Source organism: Talpa occidentalis, unplaced genomic scaffold, assembly GCF_014898055.3.
Source record: "Talpa occidentalis isolate TD23 unplaced genomic scaffold, MPIMG_talOcc4v2.1 talOcc4.8, whole genome shotgun sequence".
In the NCBI taxonomy this organism is placed as follows: Eukaryota; Metazoa; Chordata; class Mammalia; order Eulipotyphla; family Talpidae; genus Talpa; species Talpa occidentalis.
Window position 1 is genome coordinate 75,638,934 of NW_023605194.1, and position 19,594 is coordinate 75,658,527.

Below are 19,594 nucleotides of genomic sequence, written 5' to 3' on the forward strand. Positions count from 1 at the left end.
TCCGGAAGGGCCTTTCAGCCCTGGGCGAGGCGTCCTGGTCCCTGGTGGAGGTTGCAGCCCAGACCAGGGTAGGTCCAGAGACCAGGAAGGTGTCCCACCCACCAGGGTGTCTGTCCTCTCTCTCCTGCAGACTCCCAAGTATGGAACCTTGATGCCTCCAGGCCAGGAAGCCCAGCAAGTCCATGGGAGACGTAGAGAGGACGCAGAGTGGGCCTCGGGCTTGCCGAGGAAAGAAGGGGACGAGTATATTCTGAAGTCCAGGGCTAGTGGAAAATCAGGAGACTTGGAGCCGGGGGGGAAGGGGAACGAGCTGGAGGGGTCGGAGCCGGTGAGTCTGTGAAACTCAGGAGGAGGAGGAAGCCGGCCTGGGCCAGGGCTAGTCCCGGAAGGCGGAGAGCATGTGTCCGTAGAGATAGTGGGAGTGAGCTGAGGGACAGAGAGACAGACAGACAGGCATCGCGCTGTGAGTTGGGACTCAGTCCCTGGAAGAGCGGTTTGCAAGGTGTGTGCGGGGGGGGGGGGGGGGGGGGGGGTGCTAGCCAGTGCAAAGCGTCCCAGGCCCCAGGTCGGAGGAAGCGGGAAGGGCAAGCCGGCAGCCAGCGAGCAGGACGCGAGCGGCAGGGCCAGCCAGCGTGGGGAGGCGTGCGCCGAGGCGGCAGCAGAGCGCCCGCGCCCCGGGGCCTGGCCCACTTACCCCGAGCCACGGGCACACCCCGTCAGACCCGGGGCGGGAGGGGGGTCAGCAGGAGTAAGTCCGAACCGTGGAGGTCTCCAGTCTCTGCGCCCCCGCCGTCCCGGCTGGGAGGATCGGCAGCCGCGGGAGAACACACAGAGCGCGGGTTAGTGCGCGCACGCTCGGGGCCTGCAGGCCGCGCCGGCCATGGCAGCGTTAGTGCAGCGGGGCGCCCAGGCTCCGGCCGCGGGCCGCGGACCGCCAGCGCCCGCCCGCCCCCGAGCCCGGCTGCCGGCTGCCCCCGCAGGACTCAGGCTCCGGCTGGTCCCTGGCGCAGGTCGCCGCCCAGACCAGGCCCAGCCAGCCTGTCACTCACCTTCCGGCATGATCTTCTTTGGAGGGGTCGGGGGAGGCTGCAGGGGCCCCAGGCTTGACACGCGGAAGCCTGCCGGGAGCGTCTCCGCCGAGGCGCTGAGCATGCCTCCGTGGGGGTCCCGCGGCCGGAAGCGTTTCCTCCAGGAGGGCGCACGGCGGAACACCTTCTCCTCCCCCTGCACGGAGAGGACAGCTTGGGATGACCACCCCCACGCCTGGCCTGGAGGGAGGGCAGTCCTGACTGGGCCTGGGGGTTACCACCCCATCCCTTTAGAAAGAAGGTTGCAAGATCGCGTGCCTTTTCTGGGCCTCAGTTGTTCTGCCTGTAAAATGAGTCAAGCTGAAAGAGATGACTTCTCTGGCCTCACGCGCAGCCAACTCCGTCTGTAGGTGGGATGGGGCCCCCTCTGGTGGCATCTATCGTCACTTACAGCTGAGCTCTGTTTCCCTGCCCAAAGTGGGCTTCGGATGGCCACTGACCTCTTCTCAGCTTCATCGGTGGAAGTGGTCACTGGCCAGTGCCCCCCCACCCCTCCTGCCCATGGGGCCTGAGTCCTGCTGAAGCCCCAGGATGCCCGAAGAGCACTGGGTCAGGAGTCAGAAGACCTGGCTTCCATTTTTCTAGCTCTGAGACCCCATGCAAATCAAGAGCTCTAAGCTTTAGTTTCCTTATTTAAAACAGAATCATCATCTGATCTACCTGTTTCCAAGGCCTACCCCTAACGGGATCAGCAGATAGCCAGTCAGAGGCAGACTCCTCCATGGCACATGGTGGGCATCCCCCTGCCATCTGTCAGCCAAGTCTCCAAAATCAACAGCTCAGCCATAGGGTACGGGGGCCATCACCCCACAGGCTGCCCCTGTACACGAGCTTTCTTCAGAACATCCGCAGCCCTTCTGGCAGTCATGCCTAATGTCCATCCGCCCCCATGTTCTTGGAGCTGGTGCAGGCAGAGGGCTCCAGGCAGGAGTGAGCCACCACCCACCAGTTCTCTCCTCAACCACCCCTTCGAGCCCCAATCCCAGGCCAGCTGCTTGTGTACCCAGGAGGGTAAACGCTCCCATCAATTCTTAGTACCATGGGCCTTACTTGTAAGAGTAGCATTTTTACATGTATTTATGAGATTATTTCATTAGCCCCCCATTCCTACTTCCTCTTCCCTTCCCCTCCCTTTCACATTCTAGGCTCCACAGACAGACACTGTGATCCTTTTTGTACCAATCAATGTCACCCCAGTCCCTGAGTAGTGCCTGGGGACACTGGGGGAACTAGGCAAGCATGTGTTAAATGAAGCCTGTAAGACTTCCCACCCCTGAGTGAAGCAGGAACTGTCCTCAGTGCTGCCCTCCCTGGGATCCTGTCATTAACCTAGCCCATGCACCCCGCCCCCCATTTCCACCTTCAGCCAAACCTAAGGATTTGCTTCTGTATTTCTCCTCTAATAATCAGATGTTCATGTCCCCTCCTTCCTGTTTCCCATGAGTCCTGCTTTCCAACCAGGGAGAATTGGATGCAGCCCTCTAGGACCTTGAAGCCTGAGAAAGGAAACTGGGAAGCAGAACGGGCAGAGAGAAGAGGTGCAAGAGACAGCTCAGGTCACTGTGGATGTGCTAGGAGGTGGGGCAAGAAGCCAACCTTCAATCCCAGACGTCCCCCACCGCCCCCATCACCAAATTTCATCGTATTCCTCGCACCTAGCCTTCTCCTTTAAGCTTCTTTACAAGAACAGGTCCTCGAGCCCCACACCTAGTACGTCACATGTCCCATAGCACTGCCAAGATGACGTCACCTGCTCGATAACTCCACCCCATATCTGAAGTCTGAGTGGCTAGGCAGCCCATGTGCTTCCAGGAGGCAGTGGGAGGGGATACAGGGTAGACAGCAGGTCAGACACACATTTGCTCCAGTCCTGCTATGCCACACAGAACCTAGGACAGCAGGCACGTCACCCCTATGAGGTACCCTCATCTGTAAGGTGAGCTCATAACCTGTTACCCATGAGGACAGTCGGAATACAGTGAGAGGGATGTCTCCATCCACTACCATATTCAAAGAACGATGGACTACTACTCTGCAATCAAAAAAGACAAAGTCATGCCATATGCAGCAACACAGAAGGAAGAAGAGAGAGAAATACCAGATATTGTCACGTAGAGATCAAATATGGAGAAACCAAAGGATCAGACAAATACAAACTTTAAAACCAACCCTTGAGGGGCCTCCCCGGTGGCGCAGCGGTTGAGCGCTGGGTTGCGAAGCTGCCCACAGCCTCTGCGGCGCCGGTTCGATCCCCGGCTGCTCCCTGGCCACCGGAGGAGGGTCCCACATGGCGCGCAGACCTCTCCTGCCGCCCGCTGCTCCCCTCAGCAGTGTACTTCGGTCCTTCTGCCTGCTCTGCTCTCTGCTCTGGCTCTGGTGAATTCTCTCACCCTCCCGCGCTTCTGACTGTACCCAGTGCATGTATAAACAAAAACAAAGAAAGAAAAACATGCCTCTATAAAAAAAAAAAAAAAAAAAAAAAAAAATAAAACCAACCCTTGAAAGCTGACCATAGATCTGTGGCTTTCCGAGTGGGGAGGGGAAAATGGGGGGACAGGGTGGGGGGCACAATGGACTATGGATTATGGGTGCTTTGGTCATGGGAGTTCTGTGGTGAAGGGAGAATCTTATACTGTCAAAACACTGGCAAGGATGTAAAATAATGGTATTTCAGTAACAAAAATAAATTTTAAAAAAAGAATACATTGGTTAGGATTGAAGGAATAAATAACCTTGCACATTAGAAAGCAGGGTACTGAAATACACGGGAGTCATTTCTCCAGACAGCATGAGAAAGCTAAGATCCTAGGTATGAGAGGAGCAAGTAGCAGGGTCCTTTGTCACAGGGACAGGGAGAACACTAGGACCTCTGAGAGTGGGGACAGCTGGGGGGTGGGGTGGGCACTAGCAGTTTATCTCCTTGATTGGAATATTCTCACGCCAAATGTCAAGGTACTTCTGTGAAGCCAAAGCTCTTCCACAAATTCAGTGTATTCCTGAGCATGTCCCATCCACCGAGGCACAGCAGTTATTCTACAAAGGTGGGTTTGGGTCCGGCTCAACCCAACAAAGAAGGCACCCATGAATGGGGTCCCACAAGGAGACCCAGGGGACTACACAGAGGAATCAGTGGGGGCAGGGGTGGTGGTGAAAAGAGAGCTACCCAGAAAATGGAGATCGGAAACAATGATCTGACTGAAGATGGAGAAGCTAAAAATAAACTGTCTAGGCTCGTTTTTAACTTGTTTGGAGCCAAGGCACAGCTACGGCAGACCGGACAGGCAAGGGCAGGCAAGGTCGATAATAGGAAAGGGAGCAGGGAGGAGGGAGGAGGAGGAGGCGGGGCAAGGCGGGGTCTCAGGAAACAGGTGCATTTGGCAGGCATCTCTAACGGGAGTACGGAACTCAGGATGTCTGCGTCGTCCCAGACAGGATTCAGTCTGAACTCAAGGGGAGGCCTACCCATTTGCTCCAAAGGCAAATGGAGGGTACCTGGAGGGTAGAGGGGGGAACTTTAACTTGCTATGCATAACTTTAACTTGTTATGCAGACACAGAGTGAAACTGGGGAGGAAGCCAGGCTGATCGAAAATTGAGCCGTGTGTTTAGCTGTGTCAAATGGCTGAGGAACAAGACAGCAGACCAGTCATAGGCTGTCACCTGTCATATGCTGTCACTGTGCAACCTCACAGCTCTAGGAGGGCTGGGGATGTGATTGAGCAGGCTGCAGGTAAGCTGAGCTGATGACACTGAAGAGCTGGGGTCTGAGACATGAAGAAAATGCTAAGATCCAAAGAGATAACCTTTGGGGGAAACCTCTGACCCTGCATGGTTGGGGCGGGGGGCCACAGTCCTGGAAGATGCCGGAGGGAGAATATATAGGAGCCTTCAGCTTTTCTTACAAGGCAAGAGTTTCTAGTGACTTCCATGGCCGTTGCTGGGCCTGGACACCCCAATGCCCTAACATCACACATATCCCTTGGCTCTCCACTTCAGGCAAATCCACCAATTGCCAGCCCAGGCAAAGCAGAACTCATGAACAATAACCCAGTGAACCAACAGTGAACAAACCCCAAAGTCCCCAATTCACAGCAATGACTCACATCATCCAGCTTCCGGTCGGTGCCCAGAGCCAGCAGGTTGTTGAACTCTCTCTCCATCACCTGGCGTGCCTGGAGTCCACAGGGAGAGAGGGAGGGGGCGGGCATTAGTGACTTCTATGCCACCTCTCCCCTGCGCCCTAGGGTCCAAGAGCAGTTGGGGTTCTCAGTGCATTGAGCCCTAATATTAGCCCTGACACTGCTCCTTCAGGTGAACTTTAGAGTCCTCCTAGAAGTAAAGACTCATGAGTCTTTCAAATGGAGAAAATTAGAAAACTATCCCTTTTTTAAAAGTGGGATCACAGGACACATGGGTGGACAGGCTTCACCTACTGGAGGGAAAAGACATTTTGTCTATAAGGGAAAATCTTGCCTTCTTGCCTGCCTAGAGGGGTATATATACTAGTGGGCCATGGGTAATAAGGATTTAACTTAATTCAACTGATGCAAACATAAGGTTCACGTCAAAATTTTAACTTAGGAAGATGGCTCAGTGGTGGATGGTGGTGGCCCCTGGGTTGAATGTGTACATGGAGACCTTCTCTGGGCCTCTTGGGAATTGAACTCTGTAGGGGATTTGAGAAATGCCAGAAACAGCAAAATTTTCAAAACCGCCACCAGATAATTTTAACCAATTTTAATGGATCCATCCCACCCGCGTCAGGTCCCCTTCCCCTAATGGTGAAGCTAAGAATGTGCAGCCAAGTGAGAAAGGTTAGAAGATAATAGCAGTGTTTCTGCTGCTGCTTGTAGATGGCCCACAAGCCACAGACACTGGATGGTATTAAGATAGGAAAAACACAAGGCAGAAAACGAAGCACATTTGTGGGTGGAGAAAACCTCCATAAGGACAGCCCGTGTCAGTCCTGGAAATGGATCATTCTTATCAATCATCAGAAAAGAGCAGCCCAGTAAATTGTTAGCAATGCAGACACCACTCCCCTTGGTAGCGAAAGGTGAAGATGATGCTTAAACTTCAGAGACATCTCAAAGCTGTGAGCGAGCAAGGAGCCAGCAGGTGAGGCTGGAGGTGGGCAAGTATGGGAAATGCCTGGGGGGTAAGGCAGGCTCTTCTTAGAGCCCAAGGATCTGTGCTAGCCATCTGATTAGTCAGGGGGCTCACTGCAGGGAGCCTATAGGTCACACTCACCCTGTCTGCTGCGATCAACCCCAAAAGGCCAACATGCCACCCAGAATTTTGAGACAACACAGCTCTGCCCTCTCACAAGCCAAAACGCATCTGCTCCCGGAATAGCTCCGCAGCTCTGGTGGCTGAATTTCAAAAGAGACCTGACAGCTGCAAACAGTCCAGACAAGGGCAGCTAAAGTGATCAGGGGCTGGAGGCCCGTCTATATGAGGAAAGGCTAAAAGAATTAAGACCACCCCATCTGGAAAGACAAAGGCTGGAGCCCAGAGGCAACACAATCAGAGTTTATGAAATCACAAAAGTGAGAATTGGTCAAGCACAACATCCTTACCAAGTCTAGAAGATTATGTCGAGGTAGCGCCTGTCCCCAGGGAGAGGCCCGCGGGGCACATTTGGGACAAATAGAATCAGGAAGTGCTTACACCAGGTAGCAGGACTTCTAGAGTCCATTACCCACAGGAAGTGAGAAAGGCCAAACATATAAATAGGTTCAAGAGAATTTAGATATATTCTTGGAGGGCAACTCCATAACAATTATGAAATGTAATTTAAGGCGATGTCTGATCTTTTGAGCTGCTGACAGGGAGACAAAGACCCGGCTGGAGAGGCCCTGGCTGTGTGATTTGGTATATTTAGCTTTCTTAAGCCAGGAGACCCAGGAGCAGATCCCTAGGGGTGAGACAGAGGAGAGACATGCTCTCTGGCTTCTTTGGACCCCAGGGTCAGTTGTCCTTCAAGAAATGTCAGATCAGGAAAAGACCTTGAGGGACAGGTAGGCACAGAGTTTTAGCTACCAAGAGAGGGTTGGGGAAGACAGAAGAGGAGTTTAAGAGTCTCAGGCCTGGGCGAGGTGCTAGGTATGTTCCTTATGTGAAGGGCACTTTTTCCCTAGGGAACCTGGCTATGCACAGGGACCCCCAGGAGGTAATTCCCTCCCACAGACCCCTAAGCCTGGGCATGTGGCACACATGCTGGCGAGAGCCGGTCACGGACGGATGGCAGGGGCACCCACCTGGGTGTTCTGCGTGGGGATCTGGAGCACCAGGGCCAGTGTGTTGTGGTCAAAGTTCTCGTCCAGGGCCAGTAGGGCCCCATGCACACCGCTCTCGTGCAGATTTCCAGCGTAGTCCCGAAGCCCAATGGACTGGACCCAGTTAACCACCTGGTCGTTGGTCCAGACAAGCACATCTGGAGGATGGGGGGGAAAGGATATGAAAAGACAGGTTGGACCAAGGCCCCTCCAAGGACAAAAGTGGAACTCCAAGGCCCTAGACCCTGCCCTCAGGCTCCCAACTTTACATGCCTCTCCCTGGCACCTGGGTGCCTGGAAAACCAGCACTACCCCATTCTATCCTTGCGAGCCCGCAGGACTCAGGGTCCAGTCAGCAGGCTCCCACTTTCTCCCCAAGCCCTTGCACAGACCACCCCCTACCCAGGCTAGAAGGCCCTCTTATTCCTCCCACCGAAAGGTCTTTTCTGAGATTGGCCCCCTCTTTCCTGCCCAACTTCACTCAGATCCCGAATGCGGGGGCATGGGCTCACACCCGTCTAGAGCTGTCCCCAAGATTCAGCGCATTTGTCCAGTGGGTGTCCACTGTCTGGGGTGGGGGTGGGAGTGTTTCTTCTGGGCAGGGGCTCTTTCTTCTCCCCAGATGGTGACATCGCCCTCATCAGGCTGGAAGCTGCCTATGGTGGGGTCAGTAAGCCAGCCCTGCTTCCCCAAGATAGCTCCCACACCCTTTAGAGGAGGCTCCACTGAGCCCAACAAGCTTACCCTTGATCTCATGCTGGCTGTCCTCCCGCCTCTTCTCTAGTTCCTTCCGGTCATAATTCAGCCTCTTCAGACACATAATACCATACTGAAGACTGGATCTGCAGGCACACGGGCCCCTTGAGCCTCAGCGGGGCCACATTCCCACCACTTCAGCCCACGTCCAGCATGTCCCCCTACATCCTCCAGCAGAGAGCACCACCCAGCGCCTGTCCCTCCCCTCCCCATCCCCCAGCTTGCACATAACCCACTCCATGGCTGCTTCCCTCTCTGCCTTCTCCACGTCCTTCCGCTGGCCAGGGCATGGACCTAATTGGCGAATACAAAGTTCTTTGAATGAAAGCAGCATGTCCTTTGTCTCCAGGTGCTGGAATACAAAGACTTTTACTACTTGCAAGTCAAAGAAAAAGCAAAAACATGAAATGAATCCTTATTTAGTATCCAAGATGTTATCCCCATGCCACTCAGAGACTTCACAGTGGTCTACAAAATGTTTCGTGATCTGCCCCTTGCCTGCCTGACCTATGCGGCAACTACTCTCCTCCCCTCTTCCTGCGGCAGCCACACCGGCCTCCCCTTGCTGTTCTTCAAACACAGCAGGCACAGGCAACATGCCTCAGGGCCTTTGCACAGGCTGCCCCCTTTGCCTGGATGGCTGCCCCCTCTGCCTGGATCCTTCTTCGAAGTCTGCTGAAGTGCCCTGTGTCTCCTTCAAGACTCAGCTCAAATGTCACCTTGTCAGTTCAATAGTCACCTTGCCTGCCTGACTTAAAACCACAGCATCACCACTCCCAGCCCACACTCCCTATCACCCTTACCCTGGCCTAATTTTTTTCCCTGGTATTTTTTTATTCATTAACATATGACACATTATTGTCCCAGTTAGAAAGCAAGCACCATAAGGGCAGGAAGTTTTGTCATGAGGGCAGGCATGTTTTGTTCCGGATCTATCTCAAAGCCCTAGAATAGAGCCTGGCACAAAATCGACATAATTCACATAAAGTACTAAAAATACTTAAACAGCACTAGGGCATAGTCAGGATGCTGTAAATAAGCCAGAAGCACAGACTGTAGGTTAGAAGGGACCCCAGAGGCCAACTGCAGGAGACACCTCTGTCTCACCCTTCCAAGAACTGTGAACACTTGTGCCCGATCACCTCTGGGGATAGGGAATTCACAAGGTCTCCAGGCAGCTTATTCCCGTTGGGCACTTTCTCCTCACCTTGGACATTACACTGTCACTCAGGCTCTTTGGGTTTTGTCATGGGAAGAACACAAGTTTCCTCCAACTCTAACTACTTTCCACTCTATTGTTGAAGCCATTGCTTTGTAAGATTAAAACGTGCAGGGGGTCTCCCTGGTGGCGCAAGGGGTTAAGCGTCAGCACTATGAAGCTATCAGAAACTACTGCAGCACAAATTCGATCCCTGGCCAGGGAGGTGACCCACATGGTGCAGCAGACCTCTCCTGTCTCGCCCGCTGCTCCCCTCAGCAGTGTATTTCAGTCGATCCACCTGTTCTGTTTCTTGCTCTGTCTCTGGTGAATCCTCTCAATCCCCACACTTCTGGCCTATACCCCAGTTCTTGTATGCATAAATAAATAAATCTTTTTTAAAAAGAAAGAATTAAACCATGCAGATCATTTCCTCCTTTTCTTCCCTGAGTCCAACCAGATAGCCCTTCTGCCTACAACAGTCCCTCCTAGGGCAGACACCACCAGTACACCAGACACCCACTTTCCTGGGTCTGCAGGTACCCACTCACTGCTCAAGCCACAGGCTTAAGCCTTGGTCCCTTCAGAGGGCAGGAAGACACACTACCTGCTTCCTGGAAATGCCTTCTGTCTAGTCTCAATCTCACTTATTATACTTGTCAGTCCGGTTCCTGTAACTTTCAAAGCTGTCGCACAGCACAGCCACAATATAAAGGCCTTTAAGTCAGATCAAGCTGGGTTTGAATAAGGCTCTGCCACCGTCCTGCTGGGTGGCACTCAGCCTAAATGAGCTGAGTCCTACCTCTCTTGAGAGCTGCTGTGAGCATTAAAAGTGATACTGCATGGAAGGGCACAGCCCAGCCCCTGGAACATCATGGGCACTCAGCAAGGGCGCCGCTACTAGGAGGACATTTCTGATTGTTGAGTGTGCTTGTTCTCCCATGAAACAGGAGACGCTCAAGGAGAACCTGCTCGACAAAATGTTGTTCTAGGGAAAGAGCTCCGAGCTAGGTGTCAAGAAGGAAGGATGTTGGCTCATTCTGTACATTCCTGGTTGGCACCTGACCTCTATTGGGTGGGTTTCCCTCTCTGTAAATTATTTTTTTAATTTATTTATTTATGCATACAAGAGCTGGCTGGGGTACAGGCCAGAGATGAGGGGGATGAAAGGATTCACCAGAGACAGAGTGGGGAACAGAACAGGCAGACTGACTGAAATACACTGCTGAGGGGAGCAGCGGGCGAGACAGGAGAGGTCTGCTGCGCCATGTGGGTTGCTCCCTGGCCGGGGATCAAACTCGTGCTGCAGAGGCTGCGGATTGCTTCTTAGTGCAGTGCTTAACCCCTTGCACCACCAGGGAGGCCCTGTAAATAATTTTTTTTTAAGATAGGCCTTACTTGTCACAAAAATATAATTTTTAAAAATGTTTACAGACCTAAGAACATACTTAGGAAATGTCAAGTGGAATAAAAGCAGGTTTTTATATAGTTGAGGAAAGGAATGTGGAGAAGCTTTAGAAACTCTGAAGTCATCAAAATTCAGAGTTGACTCTGGAACCATTTGTGCAGCTGGGAGTCCCTCCTGGGCTTGGGCAGAGGGTCAAGGGGGGATTTTCATAAAGCTGGGTGGGGCCAGGCCGACTGGTCCCCCAGCAGCCTGGTTCATCCCGGCTCTCACCAACCCTGTCAGTCACCAGGGAGGGAACAGGTGCAGCTCAGCCTGCAGCCTCCCCAACAAAGACAAAAGATTCCCTTTCAGCCCAGTGGGGAGGGAGGACACAGCTGGGAGTCCCAGAGCAAAAGGCTCTGCTGTGCCGGGGCAAGAGAACTGGACTCGGGACCTGTCGTCCCTGGACGACTCTGGCTAGTTGGATCTATTCAGATTGACATCTTTAAGGAATGACTGGGCAGTCATTTATACCCAGCACACCCGTGTGATTTGTGTCTGGAGAGACCAGGGGACAGCCGCAAAGCCCCAGAGAACCTTAAATGCCACACTGCAGCCTCACCCCAGCTCCCACCTCTGTCCCATTATCCACTCAAGGCAAAAGACCTGGCTCAAATAGCAGCCTATGCGACTTGAAATTGGATGTTAAAAGGGACTTCCTAAGATCTGCCAGAACCATTACCACCCACCTTGCGCTCAAACCCAAATGCCTACTGGGTTAACGGAATGAGCCGAGCAGGTAGGAGGAGGTGGGAGAGCCTGGGGACACCACCCGGCTTGGGGGCTGCCGCCATCCAGCTCCAGCTGCCTGTCTCATGCTAGAATATGTCAACAGAGCTTTCAACTCTTCAAGAGAAGCCAGACATCCAGAATTTTGTGCAAAATTTCCTAGTGTTTAAATACTGGCAACTGATCACAATTTTTAAATACTGTCTGGGCCAAACAAAACACATCAGTGGGCCAAATTCTGCCCACGGCCTGCCAGTTGGGGACTGTGCTACACTTTAACAGAAAATCTTTTCAGCGGGAGGAGGAGGACTGGATGACATCCTGTGCAAATGGACGTGGATTCAACACTGAGGGGCCCGGATCTGGGGTAACGGCATGGCAGGTGTCCAGAAAGAACTTTCCTCTCAACTTGGAGAAATCAGACCCCTAAATCTGACTGTGGGTTGAGTTTGAGTCTTCTCAGGGCAAAGGCAATAAGTAATGAAATTCAGACCTGGGAGCAAGTTTCCAAGAAAGTGAGGCTAAAAGAAATGACTTTGTATCGCAAAGGTTGGAGGCGAAAGCATCAAATCCTCAAATTGCAGATGAGGGCCTCCCTGGTAGTGCAAGGGGTTAAGACGCAACCTATGAAGCAATCCGCAACCTCTGCAGTACAAGTTCGATCCTCAGCCGGCCAGGGAGCAACCCACATGCGCAGCAGACCTCTCCTGACTGGCCTGCTGCTCCCCTCAGCAGTGTACTTCGGTCAGTCTGCCTGTTCTGTTCCCCGCTCTGTCTCTGTTAAATCCTCTCAGGCCCCACACCTCTGGCCTGTACCCCAGCTCTTGTATGTATAAATAAAAATAAATCTTTAAAAAAAACTACATAAAATCTATAAAAGAGAAATTTCATAAAATCAACTACATTAAAATCTTTGTTTAAAAAAAAAAATTGCAGATGAAATGAGGACTCAGCTTTCCCAAGAGGGTGACTGTTACCCCCAGACCTGGCCATGGACAGAGGTGGGTGCCTCTACTGTGTGCCGGACCGGGCCCCCGCTGCGCTCACCGGTGGAAGCTGTCCACCATCTTCAGGTGCACCCGCAGGTCCTTCTTGGTCAGATGGTCGAGCATGCGCGCGTCCACCAGGCACTCCATGAAGTAGCTGCGGTACTGGGGGAGCCCCAGGCTGGGAAGCCACTCGTTCCCGATCCACTCGTGGTTCATGTCTCCGTAGGCTAGGGTCTGCAGGAATGAGACAGCGGAAGCTGTGGGGGGAAGAAGGCTGTGCCAGCAGGGCACAGCTCCATCTTCCATGGCAGGTCAATCAAATTTCAGCTTATTTTCACCAAGGGGCTGGTAGCAGTGGGAGGTGGGGATTTTAAATGGAACTTCTCAATGCCCTGAAATGATATGGTTCCACTCACATATCAATTATCTACACTAATGAACAGAAGCCACTATCCAGGCAGCAGATAATCTGAAATCCTCCTGTCGGCTCTTGAAAGCATGTGTGTTGTCGCCCAGCAGCCTCGCCTTTCTGATTTTGTCAGCCTCAAGCCCGCTGAGCCCAGGGGACAGGCTTCATTACAGAGGACCTGAAGAGCAGCAGAGGAAGCCAGTCTCACTTGAGACACCGGCCTCACCGTCCGCGGGGCACTGGGCAGTGTCCAAAGGCAAAAACATAAAGAAGTGTGTTCTGCCTCCACACACATGCTCCCCCCAGGGGAACCACTACGCTGAGTTTTCCATCATGCCATTAAAAATATTTTAGCAGGGGCCTCCCCGGTGGCGCAGCGGTTGAGCACTGGGTTGCGAAGCTGCCCGCGGCCTCTGCAGCGCCGGTTCGATCCCCGGCTGCTCCCCGGCCACCAGAGGAGGGTCCCACATGGCGCGCAGACCTCTCCTGCCGCCCGCTGCTCCCCTCAGCAGTGTACTTCGGTCCTTCTGCCTGCTCTGCTCCCCGCTCTGGCTCTGGTGAATTCTCTCACCCTCCCGTGCTTCTGACTGTACCCAGTGCTTGTATAAACAAAACAAACAAACAAATAAATAAATAAAACATGCCTCTATAAAAAAAAAAAAAAATATTTTAGCAGGGTGTCCCTAGTGGTGCAAGGAGTTAAGCACTGCACTATGAAGCAATCCACAGCCTCTACAGGATGATTTCGAACCCCGGCCAGGGAACAACCCACATGGCGCAGCAGACCTCTCCTGTCTCACCCGCGGCTCCTCTCAGCAGTGTACTCAGCAGTGTACAGTCAGTCTGCCTGTTTTGTTCCCCTTTCTGTCTCTGGTGAATCCTCTCAAACCGCCCCCCGACCCCCGCATCTCTGGCCTGTACCCCAGCTCTTGCAAGTGTAAACAAATAAATCTTTTAAAAAAAGATCTTTAGCATTTTTTACAATTACAATGTATATTTCTTTAACACCATATATTGTTAACTTTGCTTGCTTTTTTTTTTTTTTTTGAGTTTTAGTATAGAATTCTATGAGTCTTTGGGACTTGCCTCTTTCACTTCACATTGTATTTCTAAGATTCATCCACTTCCTGTGCTGAATAGGGTTTGACTGTGTGACGACACCACAGCTGATTTGTCTCATCTCCTGCGGATACGCCTCTCCCTGTTAGGCATCAACAGCGCAGCTCCCTGCTACCTGACACACTGGCCATTTATCTGTCCATTTGTTTACCAGCTGTCTCTCCCCTAGAACACAAGACCCAGGAGGGCTTAGTTTGTTCACTACTGTATCCAGAGAGCTAGAAATGCCCAATACCTAGTAGACACTCGATAAATATTTGCTCACTAAATAAATGAATGAATGAAAGACCTTTGCTCGGTGCACCAGGGGTGTCCCCAAGGACCCAGAAAAGAAGAGGATTAACACCAAATTAAGGCTCATCGTTCTTGGGAAAAGAGACAAGCTGAAGGAAAGAGGTAGACCTGCTGGGGGCACAGCCCGAGTAGCGCTCCCCACCTGCCACCCTGAGAAACCAGAACAAGTAGCAAAAGGGTAATGGAGGGAAGGGTCTGCAGGAGGAGGAAGGAACCTGTGTCTATGGCTCTTCATGGAAGAGGGACACAAACAGACACAAAAAGTCTGCAGGCAGCAAAACTGCGGGGAGAATACTGTCCTGAACTCCTGAGAGTTGGTTCTGAACAAGGAGGGGTCTTACCTGAGCCCAGCTGCCCTCCTCACTGTCCTAGCAGGAACAAGTGCAGCATGTCAGGGGAAACAGGCAAAGTCAAGGACCAGACAGCCTCCAACCAGACCCCATAAGATGAGGGAACAGACAGCCCATTACTTGGGCGGGGGAGTAGGGAAAGGTTGTTGGGATGAGTAAAAGAGATCAGCGGGCTGTTGCAGGTGCCCACATTTTCAGTGACAGGGGGGCAAATGCAGGGGTGGCCACCCCTCACTTCCATTCTTCCCAGCTTGGCTGGGAACCAGCAAGGTGCAGGCCTCCCTATCCTTCCCTATTCCTCCATCAAGGGTCAAGCTCAGGGACAGGGACTGAGGTTTCAGGCCCATGGCAGAGCAACATGCCCCAAGCCCAGATCTTCACTGCAGCGCACCCGTGGCCTAGGATATGCCTGTCATCCCCGGAGTAGGCCCCCAACACACACACACACACACACACTCAAAAACTGTGCCACATCTCATTTCTTTGGCATCAAGTTTCCACCCTGAAAACAGAACCCAGTCACACGTCAGGGATGTCAACCTCATATTAGATCACCTGCAGCGCCCTCTGGGTCCCCAACACCTTCCCCTTCCCCTTGTGGGACTCACCAGCCCTAACACCAGACCTGGGCCCAGGGTCCGACTCACTGTTTTAGTGGATGTTGCCAGAGTTTCCATCTCTTCATGGGTGACCCAGACGTTCCCGGAAGACTGTAGGCAGAGGGGAAACCTAGCTGGTCTTCTGTGCGGGTCCCCAGGATCCTTCTCTGGCTGGGAGCCCCAAGTACAAGGACAAAGCTCCCCTCCCAAGTCCTCCCACAAGCCAGGTCAGGACTCTGCACACCGTCTAGCTCCAAGCAACTCTCCTTTATCATTGTACCCACACTGCTTAGCACATTGCCTGGCACAAGATAGTGTCCAACCAATGTTTCCTGAATGAATGAATGGTGTGGATCTGGAATGAGGGCTGACCCCAGTCATAGAGATGAACTATGATAGAAGCTTTTACCCTGGGGGACCAGGGTATAGTCTGCAGTCCACAAGGAAAAGTCTGGAAAATCAGGACAATTCACAAGTACCCTACTCCCTCTGCTTCCTCCAATCTGGCAACAATATAGAGACCCAAAAATCCTGTTCCAGAAACTTCCCCAGAGATCGAGAACCGTTGGCAGAACTAGAATGGGAAGATGGGGCCCAGAGGTGGTATGTAGGAGGCAGAACTAGGCCTCCTAGAGTCAAGGCCACTCCTCATGGACCCCAGGTGGAGTACCCGTGGGATGGGAGGGCTGGGGGAGGACTCAATGCTACCATCTCCCCAAAGCCCCAGGAGAGATGTGAACACCGCACTGGGGTCTCTGAAAATGTCCAGCTGAGAGAGTGGCCACTCACCGTCCTGGAGGTGGGGGGTGCCGAGGGGCTGGTGAGGGACACCATCTCCTGGATGGCCAGTCGGAGCTTGAGCCGGTGCAGGGCGTTGCTGATGCCAATCTCACGCTGGATCTCCGTGTCCGACAGGGCTGACATGATGGCGCCGCTCTTAACGTTGGCTCGGCAGGCTGCCACATACCAGGCAGGCATCCCCACCCAGAGCTGCAGACAGAGGGCAGGGGTGGTAATTCAGCCCCTTGCCCAAGACCTGGACTCTGCCACCAAGAGCAGAATCGCAAACGCAGACCAGCGAAACTGTGTAGGGGACCATCCTCAAAGGCCTCTTTCCCATCTTCTGGATGAGACATCTGAGGCCTGGGAGGATGAAGGGATTTTCCTAATGTAATATAGTGATTCGCTCCGGGGGCGAGCCCACAGAAAAGCGAACTGCCTGTGGGCATCTTACAGCTCAGTAAAAGTTAGTGTGCCTTATGCAAACAGCTACCCATAGGCCTCCACAAGCAATACCAGTTCTGCACCCCAAAGTAACTGAGGGTGTCTGTGGGAGGAGGGGCTACGTGCTATGCGTGGCACCCATGCACTCATAGGGAGACGCACGGAGAAAGCTCCGGGGACACCATCCCTTGCCTGAGGAGTCCTCATCTCAACATGCACATCCTTCCCGCCCCAGAGTGGACTGCCCTTGGCCAGCCTTACCTCCAGCCAAGAGACCACAGTAGGGCCGTCCCACTGGGCAAAGGGCATTCCTTTCCTGCGGGCATCTTCAAGCAGCTGGTGCCTGGCAGGAGGAAGGACAAGAGGCCCAAAGTCTGCTCTTCTCTCTCAACCATGCTTACTCCCGGGGACCACAGGCTGTGCTGGGGCTGGCCTCCCCACCCCTGCCCCCCACCTGGGACTGCCACCTCTGCTCTATGCCTAAAGCAAGACATGGGCAGAAACATGTCTCCATTCCCAGAGGGCTAGGGGCTCTTTGTTTGCACTTGGGCTGACACACAGACACTTCAGTCTGCTCTGCCAGAGACTCTCCCCGCGTCCCGGTCCCCTTCTCCCGAGCCATCATCCTAAGAACCACACTGTGTCCACATGGACCAGGCCAGCTCAGTTCTGGTAGGGCCTCACTGGGTTCTGGCTGCCTGAGCTCAGTCCCATGGCAGCCCAGGGGAAGGACAGTGGGTAGGGGGCTAGGCTCCCCCAGTAGACCCTGGCCTGTGGCTCCTACTTCTTCTTCAGCCGCCGGTCCTTCTCTGCCTGGGTTCCCAGCTTGGCAGGCACCATGGGCTCCTGCAGACTGAGCTCCGAGTCGGTGAGCAGAACTAGAAGGAGAGAGATGCCACGTCAGCCGGGCGCTCTGCTCCTGTTCCCTTGGCCTTTGTCAGCACTGGGCACAGACCAGCAGGAGGCTCCCCCAACCCAGAGGGCACGACAGACCCAGTCATTATTTCTGGAGCCCCTGCTCCATGCTCCTGCATCCAAGTGGTCCCAGAGTGGCATCATGTGGGCCACCCCCAGCCCAGAGAGTGTCCCCATGGAGCCTCAGCCCAGGAGGTATCTGCCAGCTGGTGAATCGACACCATGCCACTAGAGTGGCAGCAGAATCCTAGACAGAACTTATTCCTCCTCCAAACTCAGGGGCAGACGCCAGTGGGCTACAAGGCCCAGAGAAGGCCACATCAGCCTGGGTCAGGGGAGCAGAAAGGGCACGCTGTGTCCTGGCCCCTTCCTCGGGGTGTGCTCACTTCCCCAAAAGGGAACACGCACAGCTCAGTCCTCTTCCACTGGGCATCTCCTGACCCAGTCCCAGAACCCTGCGGAATTCATTGATGCCTGGTCACTCCCTGCAAGCCCAAGAGGCAGGGGGTATAGGTAACCCAGAAACCCATGCGAGATACTCTGGTAGGCATGTTGGTTTCAGCCTGGTGTGGGGAATACAGGAAATCACACATAACGCTTTCTTACTGACAGGGCCTGCTCAGCTCGAGCACCCCCTTCTGCGGCGGGCCCCACTCTCCACAGCAGTGGGCTGGGGGCAGGACGGCCCACCTCACTCCAACTGAGGCCCCCACACATCCTGAGCAGAGATCCTTTCTGACAACAACAATTTCTCCTCCTCCTCCCTCCTCCTGCTCCTCCCGCCCCTCCTCTTCTATCAGCTAACTCTGTACTAATTCACACCTTCCGGAGATGAAGGCTGTTTATGCATCCGGGTTTAAAGGTTTCTCTCTTCTGGTAGATCAGGTTCCTTCCCTGCATCAAGAAGTACCTGCCTGGGGGGGCTTCAACCCCCTTCAGGGCAGACCCTGACGAGTGTGCCCAGCCCAGTGGGCCCAAATCTACCCCCCCCCCTCTTCCCTTCTCTGAACAGACTCAACTGTACACAAAACTCTCACATCCATGAACCTGCCTTTCTTATAAGCCCCTTCCCTCTTGGCTAACTCCTATTTGGCCCTCAAGCTTCAGCCCAGGAGTTCAGTCCTGGCAGAGGAAGCCAATCCTGTCAGTCCAGCACTCAGGACTCAGTCCCAGCCTGGGCCTGTGCCCATATGACATTGTTTCGAAATCATCTCTATTTTTCCCTTTTCATTAGACACTGGACTTGAAGGAATGGACTGCTCCCCAACACCCAGTACTAAGGCTTGTCTACAACAGTTAATAAACATTGAACAAATGACTGGATAGATGAAGGAAAGAGAAGAGGGAGGAAAGAACAAAGGAATGGGGAGGAGAGAGGAAGACAGCTAAAGTGGACGGTCCAAGGACCCCTGCCACCCATGAACTTGAACTTCGCATTAGCACATAGGTAAAAGAGATGCCCCTGCACAGACACTCACTTGACTATAACGTCTACAAAGTCCTACTTAGGCATTATGATATTTTGAGTCCTGCAGGCAAGATGCACTAGAAATAAGTTCTAATCAAGAACTGACTCTCCGAAAGGAAGAACAGACCTTTCTCCCGAGGTCCGATGCACAGTGTGTCAGAAAACCTCCAAGTCACAAGAAAGCTCAGAGGTCCACTCTTTCGCTGCATATAAAAGGAACCCCTTGGGCAGGGAACCAAGTAAACAGCCATCCGTCTGCTTCCCCACGCTCCTAGCACACTCCCAGCGGCAGAGCTGACCCCCTCTAAGGCTACTTCCCACTGTGATTAGCGCTAACAGAAACTTGCTTCTGAGCTGACGTCTGCCTGTCTGTGGCTTCCACCCACTGGGCCCAGGGAGGCAGGCAGAGGAGGCCGGATCAGACACCCTCCCGCTTCCGGCTCCCTACCCACACCCATTGGCTAGGAAGAGGAAAGAGACCCTGGCCCGTGGCTCCATCCCGGCTCAGCTGGATCAGCCTGCCCTTCTCCTTCTTCCCGAACAGCCGGCCGAGCGATGACTTGATGCCCTTGCGCTTGGCGCCCTTGTGCAAGGAGTCCTGGCTGCTGTTGCTGCTGCTGGGGTTGCTGCCCTGATCTTCCAAAGCACTACAGGGTGGGAGGTGGGGGCGGGGTGAGAAGAAACATAATTACAACGGGAGGGAGAGAAGGAGGGCACACCTCTGGAGGACTC

General features: G+C 53.5%; 1 protein-coding gene across 2 annotated transcripts in view; it reads right to left on the reverse strand.

Moving 5' to 3' along the window:
- Positions 1-348: 348 nt before the first annotated feature.
- The window catches only part of PPFIA4 (PTPRF interacting protein alpha 4), a 45,770-nt gene continuing 26,524 nt past the window's right edge, over positions 349-19,594 (reverse strand). Inside the window, exons 19-30 of one of the 2 annotated variants that reach the window (XM_037497500.2) lie at positions 19,343-19,509; positions 17,264-17,357; positions 16,741-16,822; positions 16,045-16,245; positions 15,304-15,366; positions 14,648-14,674; positions 12,543-12,718; positions 8,110-8,207; positions 7,348-7,523; positions 5,191-5,259; positions 1,050-1,224; positions 349-426 (exon numbers count right to left, since the gene is read on the reverse strand). In XM_037497500.2, coding sequence (XP_037353397.1) covers positions 377-426; positions 1,050-1,224; positions 5,191-5,259; positions 7,348-7,523; positions 8,110-8,207; positions 12,543-12,718; positions 14,648-14,674; positions 15,304-15,366; positions 16,045-16,245; positions 16,741-16,822; positions 17,264-17,357; positions 19,343-19,509 — 1,378 coding nt within the window. In that variant the 3' untranslated portion in view covers positions 349-376. The remainder of the gene's footprint in view (positions 427-1,049; positions 1,225-5,190; positions 5,260-7,347; positions 7,524-8,109; positions 8,208-12,542; positions 12,719-14,647; positions 14,675-15,303; positions 15,367-16,044; positions 16,246-16,740; positions 16,823-17,263; positions 17,358-19,342; positions 19,510-19,594) is intronic. The other variant, XM_054690723.1, reaches the window with a different exon arrangement.